Here is a 20,774-nt window from a genome sequence, read left to right as displayed (position 1 = left end):
ATGTTTTTATTGCCTAGTTGTGTTATTTTATTTTCTTTTTGAAGTTTAAATGTGAAACAGGTTAGTCAATCAACCCCCCAAAGTCCCCAACGTTCTTCCTTTCCGTGTAAATGATGGCTGTGTCACCTCTGCTTCATACGCAAGCCATTCCAATCCCTCCTCCACTCCAATCCCACCATTCCCCACTCTTCAATACCCTCCCCAAAAGGACCCTAATTCTCCATCGAAACCCTAACCCTAACCCCAGTAGACCTGCCAAGATGGTGGCCCAAGCAGGCAGCGTGCAGAGCGCAGTATCAGCGGCAGTGAAGCTGATCCAGTCGTCCCCTCCCACATGGCAGTCGGCCCTCCTCAGCAACCTCATCATCTTCGTTCTGGGTTCACCAATTCTGGTCTCTGGCCTCTCACTTTCGGGCATTGCGTCTGCTTTCCTTCTGGGCACTCTCACTTGGCGCGCTTTTGGTTCCTCTGGGTTCCTTCTCGTTGCCACCTACTTCATCATTGTAAGCCCATAAAAAACAGCAAAATCTGTGTGTTCATGGGATTTAAGTTTTTGTACTTTTTTTTTTATAAGAGTTAGTTGGTATTCTGTTAATTTCATTGATTTTGGTTCTGGGTTTTGAATTTTGTTCCTTTTATCGGAGTTCAATTGTTAGTGAATGCATTTGTTTAATTGCTTTTCTTCAACGAACATTTTTCGTAATATTTTATGGTTTGTTGATTATTACAGAGTTTTTTGGACTGAAATTTATTTGTTTCTTTTAACATTATAGTTACTGTTGATTCTATCACTGATTTTGGAGTGAAATTTAACTTTTTTTTTTTATTTTTTTTTATTTTTTTTATTTTTATTTTTTATTTTATTTTAAAAAGGTTATTCTTGACTGCAAACCGACTCGCCATTGCAGAACCCATAATTTCTTTCTTCTTATTCTGCTCACAGAAATGTCTTTCCTTGTTGTTTGTTGATTGCCCAGTGTTTGCATTGATCATATTGTCAGCTATTATTTCTGGGTTTTGTTTTGTTATGAAATATAATCCTTGGGCATTCTCTAAGATGAAACCTAGTTATTTTCTTGTGTAATTTTTCTGAAGTATAAATTTGATTTATGAGTTTTGTTAGGTGATTTACTTTTATAGTGACTATTCCTAAGTGGCTGTACTTCTATGATTCTTCTATTAATGGGTTTACATCATTTTTTTGGGTAATAGGGCACGGCGGTAACAAAAGTGAAAATGGCACAGAAGGAGGCTCAGGGGGTTGCTGAGAAGAGAAAAGGAAGAAGAGGACCAGGCAGTGTTATTGGTTCCAGTGCTGCTGGTTGCGTCTGTGGTTTTCTTTCAATCTTTGGAGTAGGGGGAGCGGCATTTTCTCAGCTTTGGAAACTCGGATTTGTTGCCAGTTTTTGTACTAAGTTGAGTGATACTGTCTCAAGTGAGATAGGGAAGGCATATGGCAAAATAACGTAAGTAATGCATCTCTGGTCTGGTTTGGGTATTTTAGTTTAATGTTATTATTACTTTTCTTAGTTTACTCATAAATGAATGAGAAAATCGATTTTGGACGGATTTCTTAAGTCCATTATCTTTCTTTTGTATACATTATAGGACCAGTATCATTGCTCAATGCTTTTGAAGAATTTTACTAAGTTCTTAACTTTATTTTTTGATGAATCAAATTGAAGAAGCCAATTTGTAGAAGTATGGTGTGTGATATACTAAATGTGAAATCACTATATTGTTTTCTTCTCCTGCACTCTCTGATCATCCCTAGGATTCTACATAGACTTAAGATTTACATTCCTTTGTTTATTTTTGTTTTCTAATTGGCCTTTACTTCTAATCTCTGTCATTGTCATAAATAACATCATCAGCTAATTCAAATGTTCGAATGATACCAGTTTAATTTGTTCCTGGACCAGAGTCCAATTTGGAAGGGATGTGGTTATGGTTGGAATTTTTCAATAGTGGGGCCAACTGTATGTTATTTGATGGAAAATAATAGAAATAGAGAAATTAAAGGATATCAATCTTTGATTAAACTTTTGAATTAAATAATCATATGCAACTTATAGCATACGTCATTGACTAAAGTTTGTTTAGGATTTTGAAGAACTTTTGCAGGTGATTGCATTTCTCTAGAAGTGGGCTAAAAAAAGTGTCAAAATAGTAGATGGTTACGATTGTTTTATCGTCTGTTTCAAACCATGTTAATCTCTACATGTTGTCTCACTATCTATGGTGTCTATCCATCCTAGAAAGACAACCGTGCTTGAAATTTGTACTGTTGAACTCAACTGGTTGGATAGAGTGAATCCTTTCTCTCCAAAATTGATGCAAAAATAAGTGAATGTAATGGTCTAAGCATGATATGTCTCTCAAGTTAGTTAATCATTTTGCAATCATGTAAAGATATATATATTCTCGTACGTTTTTGCTGATGTACTTGGTTATGGGAGATAGAGGTTTAATTTGGTCTAGGCTGGGTAAGTTTGGCAACAAACCTTAGGATGCCAGGCACTCAGAGCTTCATGTTAAGAATTGCTGTGACCTAAAAACCTGAGTTGACTCACCAGCATTGGCCATTGAGAATTAAACTGACACCTAGCTATTCCAGAACTGAATTCACCAATCCCAAGTTGTTAAACTTAGGTGCATGTGCTTGTATCTACCTACACTTGTGTAAATATGTAACTCGTGTGTGTATGTAAATTACTTTGTTTGTATAGGGTCTGTGACCTAGAATCAACCTGACCTAGCTCAATTCCTAGTTGCCAACCACAATCTAACTATGGTTTTATCTTTAGCATGATGAAAACTCAAAATAAATCTGGTTAAAGTGATATTGAGACAATTATTAGGTCCTGAGAAACTTAGATGCATTTTACCTGTCCATGTAATATCATTTTCTGTCATAATTAAAGCTCACGTAATACTTGTTAGCAAAATCAAATGGGTTGAATCTTTTTTCAGAACTTCCTGTCATCATGACGTTTATCAGCATAGTTTTTCCATAATGGAAAAGCATACATGATGCTTTTGCATTGATGGCAATTAACATAAATGTCGCTTAGACCTAATACTTGTTAGCAAAATCAAATGGGTTAAATCTTTTTTTCAGAACCTCCTGTCATCATGACATTTATCAGCATAGTTTTGCCATAATGCAAAAGCATATGTGATGCTTTTGCATTGATGACAATTAACATAAATGTCGCTTAGACTTTTATGAGCAATTATGTCATAGATAGTTGGGCAGTAGTAGCCTTGCTGAAATGAAGCGTCTACTTAGAAAGAAGACATATTGAAGACACCCTTTGAAAACACAACACCTAGCAAGATGGGGTAAAAAGGCTGCCCCTTGTGAGGCATTCTCACATTACTAATCTGATAGTTTTTTCACTTGTTAAAGGCTCAGGGGCCCTCCTAATCCACACCCTGGTGCACTCTAAGTGCCTGCCTATGTTGGGAGCAGGGTGTAGGGAGCTTGTCAGTGCTTAGTATTGTCAACAAGGAAGCATTTAGAGATAAAACCATTTCTAAGTGGTGATCAAATCTTACTTGACTGACCGATCATAATTGGGAATGGTTTGAGGGTTTTACGTGGTAGGACTAATTTTGGATAATGTTGTGAGAGGCACCCCACCTTGGGAGTGGCACCTTTTGAACTGCCCTTCCAAAATACATCTGGCATATCTCTCCTCTGGTCTGAAGATACATGTCACTCTTGCAACTTTTGGGACAATCATGCTCTAGGCATCCTTTTTATTTCTGTAGCCATAAGTAACTATAAGTAAAATCATTTGGGATGGCTAGATGATGACATTGCTGGTTCTTATTGGTTTGTGTGACACTCCTAGTGCAATATACATCAAGTCTCCTCTCCTTTAGAAGAGTATTTGACGGAATAAAGTCCCATGAGATTGACGTTTTTGCTTGGTCAGCAGCCCTAGGAAAGATCTTTGAATAACTTAAGAAAGCGGCATGTCATAGTGGTTGATTGATGTTGTATGTGTAAGAGTAGGGGAGTGTGGATTATCTTTTACTCCATTGTGAAATTGTTAGTGCCTTATGGAATGCTATTTTTAGTCATGTTGGGTTAGCTTTAGGTTATGCCTAGACGAGTGGTAGACCTTTTTGCATGTTGGAGAGGACAATGTGACAGTCTCCAGAGTCCAGTAGTGTTCCGTCCTGCCTAATGTGGTGTCTTTTGAGGGAAAAAAATTGATCGAGGTTTTGAAGAACGCGAGAGGACGTTGGTGAAACTAAAGTCTTTTTTATTCAATATTGTTTACTACTAGACAACTGCTTTTGACTTATTTAAGATGTTTAGCTTTTTTTTGATAAGTAATATTGTATATATCAAAAAAAGTGCAATGCGCCTCTAGGTACATAAGAAAGTATACATAGGTAACCCAACTTATAACCCAAAAAACCCAACAAGTAGCCACAGCCAATTGGTAAAACCAAAGAGAGAGACCCAAAGACTAAAGCCCACACTAGCCCAAACCCAGGCCTAAAAACCCGAAGCCCCTAATGCACCTCTGGAGGAAAGGAAAATGCATTTTTGGTCCCAACACAACCCGGCCGGCGTTGGCACCTCTCCGGAGAAAGTCTCCAATTTTTTTTCTTTTTTAGGCTAGGTGTATCTCTTTGTATACTTCCTGTGTACCAAAGTTGTGTCTTTGCACTTTTTTAATGATATTCCTTTTTCTTTGATAAGTAATTGCATTTTATAAAAGCGCAAAATGTGCAACCCTAGTACACATGAAGTATACAAGAGATACACCTAGCTAGGAGAAGTAAAGAGATCAAGCAAAACATGAAAGCTAGGAATATTTAAGTCAAAGGCAGCTGTCAAGCAATAAAGAGTCTTGAAGAAAAAATCTTTTAATTCTTCCAACGTTCATTCGTGGTGTTCAAAACTCCGATAATTTCTTTCCTTCCAAAGGACACCACATAAGGCAGGATGGAGCCATTCCGCACTGCAGTATTCTGAAGCCTACCAAATTGCCCTGTCCAGCAGGCAAAAAGGTCTACTACATGACTGGGCATGACCCAAGCCAACCTACAAGATCTGCCATACTTTTGGAGCCATCTTTCAATTACTTATAAAAAAAAATTACTATTGATTGGGACCTGTTGATGCTAAACAGAGACTCATTGTAGTACAGGATACTGAAAACACTACGTTGAGTGTTGAGCTTTTCTTGAGACTATCATGAAAGTACGAACCATGGCCATATTGTGGGTAATAAATATTATAATACTCATAAACACGATTTAACTATAAGGAATTGCAGATGATAATCAATAATGTGTAGAAATGAGGAATTTGGAGCCATTGGCCTTTCTATTGCAACAAGTGCATAAAACTTCTAACCATGGTTGTTATTTGGGAACAGTGCTCCAGTAATGTCCTACCCTCTAGCTTTTTTGCAAGAAGTGGCTACCCTGAAGACTTGAATTTGCGCACTTGTGCTTGGCAGCCCAGGGGTCTACCATTGCACCAGACAGTGGCCCATTTGACTATGAAATGGTGTAATTATGAATTATACATGTGAAAGTATGAATCTTGAAATAGTTGTTTCGGTCTTAAAGAATAAAACATGATTATAAGAAATCAAAATTTTTAATTGTGGGGTCTTGAAGCAGTTTCTCTCTCTCTCTGAAAGAAGCTTTGAAAGCTTGGTGCTTACTACCCAAAGCGTGCTTCCATAGGAACAGCTAAACTATCCCTATTGAACTGTGGTAACTATTATGCCAACTGTGTAGTTTATGTTCATATGCCTTGGGCCCATGTGAATTTTTTGCAAGTACTGAACCAAGTATTCAATTTCATTTCATTTGCCTAAATAGGAAGTACATCCTTATTCACTGTTGGTACTTACAAAAAAGGTTAGCTACTCATGGAAATATTGGTTTTTTTGTGCCGATAATTTCCTAGATAATATATATGTAAACTAATATTTGGAGGCTTATTAATTACTCTGATAACACATGAAGATTGTAGTTCTTTTTTCTTTTTTTTGTTTCCTTTTATTTTCTTTTTTACTATAAAAAAAAAGTTCTTGCACTGTACATGGTTAATGGATGTGTAACTTGAATACATGATGTCAAATTAATGTTGCTCAGATTTGATTCTATTATTTGGTGTTCAGTGTATGAAGACCTTGCTTAATGCAACAGATGCCTCCCCAAAAATCAAAATCTTGTTTGGATACTTTTTCCCTTGCGTGTATTTTGATCTTTGCTTCTACAGCAACTTACTTTTCGTTACCAATCATCCAAATTGGTGCTTTTGATCAGGTATTTAATTACCACACTTAAGGTAGTCCCAAGGGGAACTGAAGGGGCTGTGAGTGTTGAGGGAACCATTGCTGGACTTTTAGCATCAATTCTTCTTGCCTTTGTTGGTTGTTTCATGGGTGAGGTACTCTTTACTTTCTTCCATCTCTATTAATGAATACATTTTTTTTTTTGATAGGTAATCAGAGAAATTTTATAAAAAGCGTAGGAGCCCACAAACCCTAGGCAATTTTTTTTTTCTTTTCAAAATTTGTTTTGGATCTTGTCATTTTTCTTATTTTACCTTAAACAGTTCATCCGTTCCCTTTTGTTTGTTTAACCTGTATCCCCTGCGAACCAAATGTGATGAATCTTTAGCACTTTAAGCTCCTCTTTTTACCTAGAAGAAACTGAAATACATTTTTTTTTTTTTTTTGTAAATTATTTTATGTCATGTCCTTCTATGTAGTTTGTCCCCTTCCCCAAATATTGTTAGGGATTAATGTAGAAAGTTACCCTTTTCTTTTTTGCGCCTGTTTGGGTCCTGGGGAGGGGAAGAGTGAGAGAATTGGGGTTTATAAGTCTTGCTTGGAATCTTCACGGTGTCTTTTGGCTCTGAAGCGTCAAGCTTGAGCATTGACTCAAGTGTAACTGGATCCTGGGCATTCAGGAAATTCCTTCAAACTAGTGCAACTGAAACAAAAATGTTGAGATGTATTAGTGTCAATACAAGAAATTGTAAAATGAGATGAAGTCATTAAGATGTTTTGCATGGATGTTACCATAATTGGCTACTACCCTAGTGCAGATCAATTAGATTCCAAAGCAAACTTGTTTATCCTTCTGAATTTTAAAAAATCTCTTCCTATTATGCTTGGCAGATTAATAAAAAAATACAGTGAAGAAAGGTAATTGGACATAAAAATTGGTGGCACACTTTCCGATAGAGTAAATGTACCTTATCAGATTCAGAATTCCAAATAAGCCTCTGTATAGTTTTTGAGCCTGCATCCATTGTGCTGTAATTATTTAACTACATTGTTCTTCTGTCTTTCAATTTTTTTGAATATTACCATATCCCACCTTCTGGGCAAGATTGGTTTGGGCATGTGATCAAAGATTAATAACAACAGGAGCAAGGTAGAGTTATACATCATTGCTGGTCGAGCTTGGCTCAATTTTAGCTCATTAAGGGCATTCACATCTCACTCTCTAAACTTTAGCTAGAAAACCCGCCTTTTCTATTTTAGCTACCAACTTTTTAAAAACATCCGACATCCTACTATCTAAATCTTTATTTACTCTATTTAAATATTCTTCTTTATTCTTACAAATCTGAATTGGTCCCAATTAGTAATATACCGAATGTGAATGGTTTGGCTCGGATTCTGGGTTGTAGGGTTTCGTCTTTTCCCTTGAAATACTTGGGCCTCCCTCTAGGTGCTCCATTCAAGGCTAATTTGGGATACAGTTGAGATAAAATTAGTGGGGTGGAAAAGGATCTATTTATCTAAGGGTAGTCAGTTAACTTTGGTCAAGAGCACACTTTCCAACCTTCCTACATATTTCCTTTCCCTCTTCTCTATCTTGGTAGGTGTTGCTTATCTGTTAGAAAAATTGCAGAGGGGTTTCTTGTGGGGTGGTTTGCACAACCAGCCTAAGTTCCTTCATCTTGGAGGTTTGAGAATTAGGACTGTGCTTGCTTTCAATTAGGTGCTTTTGGGATAGTGGTTATGCAGGTATGCTGTGGAGAGAGAGGCTTTTTGGCGATAGTTAGAGGGCCAAAAATATGGTAGTCTTGCAGGTAGTTGGTGCTCTAATGTTATTATGGAGTGAGTTTTTGGAAACATATTAGGAGGAGCAGGGATGCTTTCTCTAGTTTTGTTCGTATCAAGGTGGGTAATGGCTCTCAGACCAGGTTTTGGCAGAATGTTTGGTGTGGAGATCGTTCTTTGAAGGAAATCTTTACAGAATTATTTTGCTTTGCAAGGGATAGGTATGCATGGTGGCTGACCACATGTTTGCTCATAATGGTGAGTACATTGGGACATGAGTTTTATGAGATTGGTGCACGATTGGGAGGTGAATTATGTTTATGCTTTTTTCAATGCTACCTATTCTGTTAGGAGGGGTTGAGCAGATGAAGATGAGTTATGTTGGATTCCTTCAAAAAGACGATTGTTTTAGGTCAAAACTTTTTACAGAGTTTTCATTCCCAATGTTGACTCCTTGTTCCCTCGAAAGAGTATCTGGAGGTCTAGGGTTCCCTTGAGGGTAACTTTCTTCACCTGGACAATACCTTTAGGAAATATTTTGACTATGGGTAATCTTTGCAAGCGTCTCATTATAGTGATGAATTGTTGTTATGTGTAGAAAGAGCGGGAAAACTCCTGATGACCTCCTTCATTGTGATATCGCGAGAGAGTTGTGGAATTTGGTCTATTAGTTGTTTGGTGTAGAGTGGGTTATGCCAGAAAGGGTGGTAGAACTCTTGGCATGTTTGAAGGGAAGGTTTGGTTGGAAGGATATTAACATTGTGTGGAATTTTATCCCTTGTAGTTTAATGTGGTGCATTTATAGGGAAATGAATGTTCAAAGCTTCGGGGATTGTGGGAAGACGAGTTTGGAGCTGTGCCTTTGTTTTATTAAATCCCTCTTTAGTTGATCTCTGTCAACACCTTTTTTAATCTCTCTAGCTTTGTAGATTTTTGTGTTATCTTTCCTCGTTTTTGATCTTTTTGGGTTTGCTTTTCTTGCATATGTCCTGCTTACTTGGGTTGCACCCCACCGCTTATAATGAATCTACTTTACTTATATAAAAAAATTATTCTTTCTTTACAAAACCAATTCAAATCCATTTCAGAGGAGAGAGAATGGAGAATAAAAAAGTTGTTTTTTTTGTCTCTGTTGAGTGCTATAGTATTCAACAAATTTGTTGAGTACGGTAACATCTTGCATTTGAAGAGCCGGATGTAGCTTCTTTTTCGCTACGGGGCTAGCTAAATTAACTTTTTAGCTAATTTGGCTAGCCGGATGTGAATGCTTTCAGGGCTTGTTTGTAACATGGTCAACTTAAGCTCTAACAAGTGCTTGTGGAAACAGGTTATGAATTTGAATAGCAATCATATATCTTATGGGCCTTTAATGCAGCTTTGGCTAAATGTTGTGGACTTTGTGTGGCTATTAGAACTATGTTTGAATTCTGAGTCCCAACAAGACCTGGCCATGAGCAATAAGTTGTTACAACTTTTTTTTTTGATCGGTAATATCAATTTATTAAAAGCGCAAGGAGCGCAACCCATGTATACAGGAAGTATACAAAAAGAGCCTACATATACAAACTTTTAATTTGAAAATGACGCACATAAATCTAGGAATTCCGCAAGTGTTGAAACTTGCGAAGAATGCCACAAAACTCTCCATGAAAAAAGTGTTTGAAGCACCCTTTTCTTCAACTCTGTAATTCCAAGTTCACGGTCCTCAAAACTCCGTACATTTCTTTCTCTCCATAAGCACCATATTACACACAAATGAGCCATTCTCCAAATTTGCAGACCTATACGATTACCCCTTTGTCCTCTCCAACTTCCAAAGCATTCCTTCAACCCGCTCAACATCACCCACTTAACACCAAACAGCTGACGAACCATATTCCAAACTTCGATAGCAACTTCACAATGCAATAGTAAATGATCAATAGATTCACCACTCTTGTTACAACTTTTTACTTTGAGAGACTAGTAAATATTGACTTTTACTACCTTGTTCATGAACTTAAAATATTCCAACCAGTTTTAATGTGATAGGAATCTTGGAAAAAACAACATTTTTGTCACTTTTTGATTCATAATTATATCAAAAATTAAAATTGTTAAAGATTGAGTTGAGCTCTGAGGTTTGTGAAATCAGGTTGACCCGAGGGCAAACATGGTAGCTAACTTTTAGTCAAGTGTAAGCCAAGTCGGGTTTTTATTATTATTTAAAAAATAAAAAATAAAAAGTAATAAAATTTCCGTTGAGCTGAGCTTAAATGCTTTCATATTAGCTCAGAGGCTTGTTTACTTGCTTAAATAGTAAATTGGTTCAGATGAAAGCTTCTGCTATGGCAATAGAAAAGTTTGGACAGAAGTGGAACGGTGATTGAAACGTTGTGATGTGACCTTACATATAGTTTAGCACTGAAATAGGATTTATAACTGATCCATGTGTTGCAAGAACTTCCTTCTATAAGGGGACAATATGCATCTTTTCTTTCATTTTGGCGTTTCAGCCATAACCCTATATATAAACTGTTCTATTTCTTCGAGAGAATAATAATATGGATGCAATTATCTTAGACTAAGTAGTTGGTCTGTCTTATAATTCAACAGTGATTGGGAGCATGGGGCAGGTGGCTCCTGGGGTTGTGTGTCCTGTTGTGACCTTTTCTTCCAAAACTTAAACTCATAAGAAACAATACCCACCTTTATGTTGAACAAAAAATCTAAAAGTCTACTCTGGCTTCATTATAAGTTCACATTTGAATGAAATATGAACATTTAATATTTCATTGAAGAATCACAAAATTAAAGTGGAATTATCTTTTTCTTCTTTGACCTCTATGACATCCAGAATCACCTATTCTAATGCACTTTTGAATCTAAAATAACAGGTCATGTGCGTTTTGAAATTCTAGTGAGATAATATAATCAGGATGTTCTAATCAAGGATGTTATCTGTTTTCTTAATATATGATCCTTCTGGGTTATCCCAATAATTTATTACTCATTGTATAGATGAAGAATGATCTATAATGCATTCTGACTTCACTGTAGTCTATATTGGTTTGAAACGTGAATTTATTGAAATGGATTTAGCTATATTTTGACCTTTGTTGGGAAACTTGAAAAACTCGTCATGTGGACTTTCAAAACTGTTTTGCTCAGAAGCTTTTTCTTTTAACAAAAATCAAACCAGTTCTATGCTTGTTGAAGACCGAAAATCTGTATCTGGGTTTGCATCAGTAGTACCAGTTCTATGCTTGTCGAAGGCTGTAAATGTGTCTCTCTACAGATTGCTATATACATATGTTTTGACCAGATTATGTCTGAACTTGAAAATTGAACTTTTCAATATTATGAGATATGTATTTTTTGGTCTTTTCATCTGAGGATTTTTTGGTGAAACAGATAAGTGCAGCTGAAGCAATTATATGCATAATAGCTTCCCAGATTGCTAATGTTGGTGAAAGTATAATAGGTGCTGCGCTTCAAGAGAAGGAAGGATTTCAATGGGTAGGCAACCATTCCAATGATTACTTGCTTTATTTACATTACCAATTCTTCTGTGGTATGACCTGATTTGCTGTACTCTGGATCTGGTCTGTCTTCACTCTCATGAGCTCCAGCTCTGACATTGTCTCTGCTCTGTTTCGCAGCTTGACAACAATGCTGTCAATATTATCAATATATCTATGGGCAGCATTATAGCTATCCTGATCCAGCAAGCTGTGTTCAGAAACTGACATATGCAAATGCACCGTCATCTCTCCTAGGGGCTTCTCATCCTTTATGCTCCTATATAGGGGATGGAGATTGGAGACAAGGCAGGTTGCTCTGTTTCCCTTTACTCTGCTATCATATCAATGAAGAATTACAATTTCTCCCAATTTTCGTCTGACAACCTGAGTTCCTGTAACATACATTGAATTGATTTGAAAAATTGAAGCGCCATGGAGAAGGAAGAAAGTTTAGAATCCTTTTATTGGGACAAAACACAGAGATGGTGTTGCAATCTTTAAGTGTCACACATAGCTTAAATGTAATCTTTATCATGTGTATAAAATCTCCTGTGTACTTTTCTTTTGCAAGCGGATTTTCAAGAGTGAGTCATACCCCATGTTTGTATCATTTGGTATTAAAGTCAAACACTATGTCTCGGGTTCGAGGCATAGAGGGGGTGCTACTCGTCATAAATGAGTAAAATTGAAATAACCAAATGCATAAACCAAAGCTATATTGTTTTCCCTCTTAACTTCAAAATTCTAGAAAAAAGAGGTTAAGAGAACCTACTCAAATAATTCTAAATGCGGAGAATAAATTCTAACCCTACCAGGCCATTTAAGAAAATTAATAAATTAAAATCACTCGTTATATTTAGAGAAAAAGAAAAAAGAAAAAAGAAAAAAAAAAAAGGTTTGAAAAACAAAGCTAGATAGGTGCATCGGCTTCACAAACTCATTAGGAAAATTAAGCCTCTCTTTCCAAGGAATAAGATCCTCTCTATTTGAAATGAAGTGGAGATATTTTAATTAGAATTTTGTTTTGTTGCATCTAAGAGCATCTTCAACAGTTTAGGTAAAAGACTAATATTAGCTATATTTAGCTATTATTGCTATTTATTTTTTAGTTCCAACAGAGTAGCTTGCTATTAGCTAAAAAAGATACATTGCTATAATGAATAGCAATTTGGAGCTATTCGCTGGAGTTATTCATTGTAGCATGCTAGATGAATAAAATATTGTTTATTGTTTCTTTATTTCAACTCTTTTCACCTAACATCTTTTATTTCTTTTGAACATCTCTTCACATCTGCTATGTTTCTCTCTTAAACACAAAATTTCTTCACACAAAATTTATCTCTCTCGCTCACAAAATTTCTTCACACAGTTGGATGAAAAAATTGAATGCAGAAAAAATTTATTTCATGGAAACACACAGATGGAAACAAATCAATTGCAATAGGATGAAAAAATTTAATGCAAAAAAAAAAATTATTGCATGAAAACACACGGATGGAAACAAATCAATTACAGTTGAATGAAAAAATTTATTTATGTTATTAATTTTAAGAATTAATACTTGCATGTGAGATGAATGTTTCTCATATGTGTTTATTTTTGTTTTTATGAATGATTTCAATATATGTGTTTGTTTTTCCCTTTAATTAAGTGTTGGCAATAATATAATAAAAAAATAATGAGAAATAATATTTTAAAGCAAGTAGAAAATGAAATAGAGAATCTGTTGGAGTGTGTAGTGAAAAAACAATAGCTAAAGTAAATAATTGTACTTTTTCATTAGGTAAAATACCTAATGCTGCTGGAGATGCTCTAACAATGTAAATTATGTCACATCATTTAAAATTTTTAGTGAGGTGGCAATGTATTCACAATCAGGATCAGCTCAATATATTGTGAGACATAAGGCCACAAGTTTAAGTTGGGCTTTTTTTATATTTAAATATTAAATATATAATATTTATTTAATTTCTATATTATATATATAATTTTAAATTATTCTTCTCACCCTAGCCCACAAGTACAAATACTCGATATGGGTGAAAATGCGGTTACGGTTAACGATTATTGGCTAAAACCACTAACCGTAACCGCCTAGGCGGTTAGTAAAATTCACTAAGCGGTCAGTTAATGGTTAATAACACTAATAACCCCCAACCGCTTTTTAAAAGAAAAAATTAAAAATTAAAAGAAAAAACCAAAACGACGTTGTTTCTATGGTAATACGATAATATCCTATTACATACGAGATGGTTTCTAGATTTTTATACTTTTTGAAAAACGCTTAACAGATAATAATTAGAGTTTATGCGAAGTTAACATATATTTAAATCTAAGCAAACAATCAAAAAAAAAAAAAAAAAAAATCACACACAAGGATTTTGGTGATGAAGAGGAAACCTTTTAGAAAACGATTTAAAAGTAAAACATTTCCGAGGCAGCCAAACCAAGGAAATCACTATCAAAAGATGTTCAGAGATTATACACACTAGGAACACTTACAAACCGAAGCAAAACCTTGACTCTGTAAGATTGACAAGCTTCCAACTTGTCTCTTTGCTCACAATCTTTTTCAACGTAATTCTCTTTTACCGGATCTTTTCAATAGACTTCTCAATGAAGCGCACAATCAAACTAACAAAATCCTCTACAAGGAACAATTTGGCTCTTGACAAATATTCTCTCTCACTACAGCCTCTCATGAAACCTAGCATCTAATTTCGTACATCTCTCTCTTAAACGAGATGTATATATATCACACACCAAAATCCTAGGCACCGACACGCTTAAAACCACGTTGAGTTTTTGGAACTGCTATCCAGCCTTGATCAACAGCTCCGATCGATGAGCGTTTGTGGTCCGATTGAGCTAAAACTTTGTATGGATGTTCATGACACGTGAATTCTCATTGTGATGGTGGAGGTTGGATCCTGAGCATTCTATATCAGTGTTTGAGCTCATGGACAATAGCATCTGCATTTTGGAACCGAATTAAGCCAACAAAAATACCAACTTTTTATATATATTCAAACATAACAACAACGTCGTTTCATATATATATATATATATATATATATATATATATATAGGCGGTTAGTGGTTTTTCTTAATTGCTTTTAAAAGCAGTCAGCAGTTAATGTTGTTACAGTTAGTGCGGGTTGCAGTTAGCGGGCGATTATTAACCGTCCTTTTTTTCACCCCTAATACTCGGGATGACTTGACTGAGGTTGTAGGCGTGAAGGCAAGCTTCCAGAGGGTCAACTTTTTGTAATTGAAAAAGATTATGAGCATATAATTATTTATTTATATCTCTTACTATGCAACTTTCAAATTGATGTTAGAGAAGAATTCACGGATATTGGAGACTTTTCAGTTTTCATGTACGTATATGAACATTGGATTTTGAAAAAAGCAAACATTCCAAAACCCAAGCATAGTTTAAGGAAGTGCCGCATAGCTGAGGGGGAGGGGTTTCTCCCCCTCCCCCCCTCCTCTCTTTCCCCCTCTCTTTCTTTGATCTGTTCCCCCCTCCCTTCCCCATTTTCCTTCCCCCCCCTCTCTTCTCCGATCTGTGTTTCTTTTCTATTTTGTGTTTGTTTTTGGATTTCGCTTTCTTTTCCCTGTTGTTGTACTTTGTTTGCTTGTTTATTTTTTCTTGCTAGGTGTTTGTTTGGGCATGGGTGCCGCTCATGGGGGATTCACTCAAACTTCCCCCCAATTCTTTGAGTGCGCCGCCGATCTCCTCCGCGCCAGCCTTGTCGTTTGCTGTCTTTTGCTGGGTCTTTTCACGCGTCCCCACCGCAATGTGCTTCCAACGCCATCTACGCATCGGTTTCCGCCAAGCACGCGATCGACTTTTCTTTCGGCTGCTGTCATTCGCCTAGTGTGTTCCTATTTTTTAATTTTTAGTTGTATTGCTTTGATTTTCCCTGTATTTTTCTTGTTTTTCTTGCTGCTTGTAATAAGGTCATGTCCTCTCTCTTGATCTACTCGCTTGTTATTTTGGTCCAGACCCTTGGGGTTGTAGATGTGAACGATATCCTGGCTTTCGGGTTCAAGAGGATGTGTGTCGGCATGGGGTCCTTTTGATCCCAAGGTCGAGGAATAAGAGCTACCTATGCATTAGTTTGTGTCTACTTAACGCAGATCTGTTATTCCAACTGAAGATTAGTTATAGGTTAGCGGATGTTTGGCGTCTTTGATGTGTAATCTTTTAGTTACGACTTTGATCTTTTAGCTTCGGCTAGGATCTTTCAGAACTCCCACGTTACTGGTTCAACGAACAAAGATGGCTATAGAAGACTTTGATGCATCTATCGGGTTGGGAGCAGGGGCGTATGCCACACCCACTGGAGGTATTATGGTGAAATGGCAAAATCCACGACTGGGCTGGAAAAAAGTAAATTGGGATGCTTCTTTGGCATCTGGAAAAGGCTGGATGGGTTTTGGTGTGTTGGTGCGGGATGAGCAGGGTCTAGTCATCGCAGCTTTGAGTAGAACCTGTGTGGGCAGTTTGGATTCTCTAAAGGCGGAGGCACGGGCAGCTCTTGTGGCGGTCCAATTTTGCAAAAATTTGGGACTTGATCGCCTTCATTTTGAGGGGGATGCACAGGGGGTAATAAAGGCCATTAATTCTTCAGACCCGGATTGGAGCAGCATGGGGATGATGGTGGATGATATCAAGCAAGAATTACAGTCTCTTCAACAATGGCAAATGTCCTTTGTTCGCAGGGAGGGTAATCAGGGAGCACATATTTTATCAAAAATAGCAACACAGAATTTTATGGATAAGTTGCGGCTATATGAGCCACCAGCATGTATTTCTGATGTTTTACAGATGGAGCAATATGCTCCAGCTGGTTTGAATTAATTAATGAGAAAGCAGTCTTTTCTTCAAAAAAAAAAAAAAAGGATCTTTCAGAACGTTATGTTCTGTGATTGTAAGAGTTTTAATGCTCTTGATTCCTCTATTAATGAGATAATAATGATTTTCCTTAAAAAAAAAAAAAAAAAAAAATTGACATTCCATATTTCTTTTTCAAAATCTATATCTTGGGTATTAATTTTTTTCCTTCTTTCAATTAGTTATTTTTTTTTTTTATCATAATTGGAGGCCTTAATTAGAGAATATTTACTAACTTTTTTACCATAATTTGGGGCCTTAATTAGAAATATTTACTAACTTTTAGCATATTTAGTCTTAAACATTTTTTTTTTAAAATTTTTTTATGTAAAGAACATTTATTATATAATTATTGTTTGGGGCCCTTATTTTACCTTTTTTTTTTTTTGATAATAATTCATGATTTCATTTAATAAATCATTCAGAGGGAAGGAGTAATTGCTCCTCCCTGACAATCACATTAATACATTCTGGGAAGTTATCCCTCCAAGTTCCCTCAAAACTCTCCCTGACAGCCATACGAGCAATGGAATGTGATACCATATTAGCCGCACGTCCCACAGCCTGGACTGTCCAATGAGAGAAATCTAGTAACATAACCTGGATATCTTCCACTAGGTGCCCCACCTTGCTCCAGTTAGAGTCCGCAGAGTTGATAGCATCCACTACCCCCTTTGAGTCTCCCTCTAAAACAAGATGAGACAAACCCAAATCTATCCCTAGTTGGAGAGCCTAACCCCTACCCAAGCTTCTGCAGCCAAAGGTTCAAAAAAACATTCTTGAACCGTACTCCGAACAGCCACAACCCCCCCTTTTGAATTTCTGATCACATCCCCCATACCTACCAGACCCCGTTTGAGGCAAATGGCGGCGTCCCAATTGCATTTCACATAGCCCAATGGCGGGGCAACCCATCTCGAAACCGTTCCCTCAGTGCTCAAATGGGAGCCTTTTGATTTTTCATTTGCTGCAGAATATTCAGCTTGGGAGACCAGTGCCTGGTGGACCAAGACATTCGGATGTAAGAAAGAACCGCCATGGACCACTTCATTCCTTTTGAACCACACCCTCCGTGCCAGCCCCACAAAGAGACCGATTTCCTCTTCGTCACAAGTCGTAAAAACTGCCTCCACCACATGACCAAAAGTTGGTCCAAAATAAGAGCTTTTTTGAAATTTTTTCAGACTCACACTCCAAACGTCCCTCGCCGACGAGCAAGCCCACAGGACGTAGAAGCACGTTTCTTCAGCTAAGCTGCAGATGGGGCATAAAGCATCCTTGGTTACCTTTCTTTTGTTCAGACAGATCTTGGTGGGAAGGATCTCATGGCATGCTTTCCAGAGAAAGTTTTTTATTCAACATTTGGAATTTGTAGCTTCCACAGGGTACCCCACACCTCATAGGTGGGAAGGATCTCATGGCATGCTTTCCAGAGAAAGTTTTTTTCAGCATTTGGAATTTGTAGCTTCCACTGGGTATACTCCACACCTCATGTGTTGCCAGAGTAGTAGAACTCCCCGCCTTCATCTGTAGCTCCTTCTCCTTTGCCGCATGATAGGCACTTTTGACAGTGAATAAACCATTTGACGTCCCCCTCCAAGTAATAACATCACTCCGGTTTGTACAGCTCAGAGGGATTGTCAAAATTGCTCTAACTTCTTCTGGAAAGAACAACTCCTCAAGCAGCCCTTTCTTCCATCCATGTGTATCCCTATCGATGAGTTCAAACACCTTTGCCCCTTGATCTAGCAACCAAGGGGCAGATTGGATAGCAAAAGTTGTGGGGATTGGTATCCACTTATCACCCCATATTTTTGTTTTCTCTCCATTCCCAATCCTCCAAAATAGTCCCTTCTTAAGATGATCACAAGAACCCAAAATACTCCGCCATGCGTATGACGGTTTACACCCCAATTTGGCGTCTAGGATAGAGCCATTACCATAATATTTTGCCTTCAAAATTTTTGCCACTAAGCTGTCCGGTGAGTGCCACAAACGCCAACACTGCTTAGCAAGAAGTGCCTTATTAAAGCATATGAAGTCCCTAAAACCCATCCCTCCTTTTGATTTTGCTACTCCCATCTTGCTCTAACTCATTCAATGTATGCTCGAGTCACCCCACCAAAACTTTTGCATAAGTGAATTTAGTTTAATGCACAAAGCTTTGGGGAGCATGAAGACACTCATGCAATACGTCGGCCTTATTTTAATAGGAGCCTTAGGCAATGTCTAATTTTCCTAATGAAAGAGCCAACCCTGGAGATTTATACAAGTTGTTCGAAAAAAATGCATATGCTACATTATCCCCTATATTGTGAAAAACTTTTGGTAGGAAATCAAATTTAAATTTGACCTTTTGGGTTTTCTATACTTGTTGCTTTGTAATGCTAAAGTCTCTCTTGTATCACTTTTGTGTTCCTCTAAGAATGATGTGGCTCTTAAACTCTCCATTGGACTTGTGATTGATCATTATTGGATTTTGATCAAATGATAATTTTAAGAGCCATATCATTCTTGGAGGGACACAAGAAGGACATAGTTACTCCTTGCTGCTAGATGAGCGGAGCTCATGAAAAGTCATTACAACTAGCATCTTCTTCCTTCTATACATCACGAAATATGATTTAAATGATTGTAGTTAATTAGAGTCATATAATACTTGGTTTTGCTTCTAAACTAAAACGGGTAATATGAGATTAATAAGTCGGGCCTACTTCTAAATCTAATTAATTAATTGGGAAAAGTTATCTTAACTCCTTCGAACTACCACCCCAATGACAATCTTTCCTCCAAACTATCAATTGCGACTATTTACCATCAAAACTACCAAAACAATAACAATATGCACCTAATTCTAACAAAATAACAAAATTACCCTTACTAAAAATTTTTAAAAAAAAAAATCCTAAAATTTATAAAAAAATGAAAAAAGAATGAAAAAGACTAAAAAATAAATAAAATAAAACGGGGGTGCCGGACCACCCCTATGTAACTGGGGATAGTCCGGCCACCACCAGAAACATCTAGGGTGGCTAGGCCACCCTAGTAAAGAGAAAGGGGGTGGTCGGCCACCACCGAAAAGAGAAAGGCCACCCCCCAAAAATATTTGGGGAGTGACTCGGCCACCCCCTTTCTATATTCACTCTTTACTGGGGTGGCCGGCCACCCCATGCACCTGCCGCCCCCTGCCACCAATGGGGTGGTTCTTTCGAACCACCCCACCCCTATTTCTTTTCATTTTTTTTTTATTTTTTAATTTTAAATATATTTAATTGTCTTATAAAATAATAGGGATATTGTTGTCTTATTGAAAATGTTATAGGGATAATTTTGTCATTTTGCTAGTATTATGGGGTACATTGTCATTGTTTTGGTAGTTTGGAGGGGAGATTGTCATTGGAGTGATAGTTTGAAGGGTTTAAAAAGACTTTTCCCTAATTAATTACATGCAGTTGAAAAATATGACAAGCTTACAATTCAGTTGCATGCGATAATAATTTATTTAGGCAAAAATACAAGGAGCTCCATTTATCGGCAAAGTTTTAATTACCCAAAAACCATTAATTAAGAAACTAATTAACACGAGTCTCAAGATAAAAGCAAATTCATGCAACTAACACCTAGACCATCAAGGGTAATAGTTCAATGACCAAATGAAATTTTTAAGTGGTCTGGCCATGCATTTGGGTGTGAGTTCGAATTTTCGCATTGGAGAATCCCCACATATGCCTAATTAGTGTCAGTCGCCTTGGATTCTCATTAATGCCCTGGTAGGGTTAGGTCAGGCTTTGGCTCAATCGAATTTGAGGGAATGCCTATGGTTCCCACTGTCTAAGCCCCTCTTGTGCGGCTTTCAGTGGGTAAATGCTACTATAGTCACGCTCAGTTAGGATAACTACAATTGTTCTCTCCATCCTATCCTTTTGCTCATTAAAGGGTAGGCCGAGGAGACCAATTGTACATATACTTGATTAGTATTAGCCGTATTGAATTTCCATTGATGCCATCGTGGGGCTGGGTCAAGCTATGACTCAGTCTGACTTAAGGGAGCGCCTGCGGTTCCCATCGTCTAATCCCCTCTTGTGCGGCTCCCTACAGATAGGTTCTACTATGATCACGGTTAATTATGATAGCTACAATTGGTCCTCCCAGCCTACCATTTTTTATTTTTATTTTTATTTTTTCAGAAAAAGCCAAAACTTCATGAGAAGCACCTTGTTTTCAACGCCCTGAATCGCATAAATCCCTCCCTAACATGCCCTCCTCGATTTCCCACATCCCACAATAAAAATAAAAATAAAAAGT

General features: G+C 37.2%; 2 protein-coding genes across 3 annotated transcripts; both read left to right on the top strand.

Annotated features, from left to right (window-relative positions):
• The first annotated feature begins 42 nt into the window (after positions 1-42).
• On the top strand, positions 43-12,138 carry LOC132176556 (integral membrane protein (Protein of unknown function DUF92, transmembrane)). 2 transcript variants are annotated; one of them, XM_088514081.1, is made up of 5 exons: positions 45-503; positions 1,213-1,466; positions 6,310-6,433; positions 11,457-11,561; positions 11,705-12,138. In XM_088514081.1, exons 1-5 carry the CDS (start codon positions 111-113, stop codon positions 11,789-11,791), a joined length of 963 nt encoding a protein of 320 aa, XP_088370207.1. In that variant the 5' UTR covers positions 45-110; the 3' UTR covers positions 11,792-12,138. The 2 variants fall into 2 exon arrangements, with proteins under 2 accessions (XP_088370208.1, XP_088370207.1); XM_088514082.1 differs by lacking the exon at positions 11,705-12,138 and having other exon boundaries at positions 43-503; positions 6,310-6,428; positions 11,457-11,555.
• Positions 12,139-15,854: 3,716 nt separating this feature from the next.
• On the top strand, positions 15,855-16,436 carry LOC148586731 (uncharacterized). Its single transcript, XM_088514298.1, has one exon. It carries the CDS (start codon positions 15,855-15,857, stop codon positions 16,434-16,436), a length of 582 nt encoding a protein of 193 aa, XP_088370424.1.
• The last annotated feature ends 4,338 nt before the right edge of the window (positions 16,437-20,774 follow it).

The sequence above is a fragment of the Corylus avellana genome, chromosome 3 (assembly GCF_965113065.1).
Source record: "Corylus avellana chromosome 3, dhCorAvel1.hap1.2, whole genome shotgun sequence".
NCBI lineage: Eukaryota > Viridiplantae > Streptophyta > Magnoliopsida > Fagales > Betulaceae > Corylus > Corylus avellana.
The sequence above is the reverse complement of the archived record's forward strand: the minus strand, read 5'-3'. Positions and strand labels throughout refer to the sequence as shown.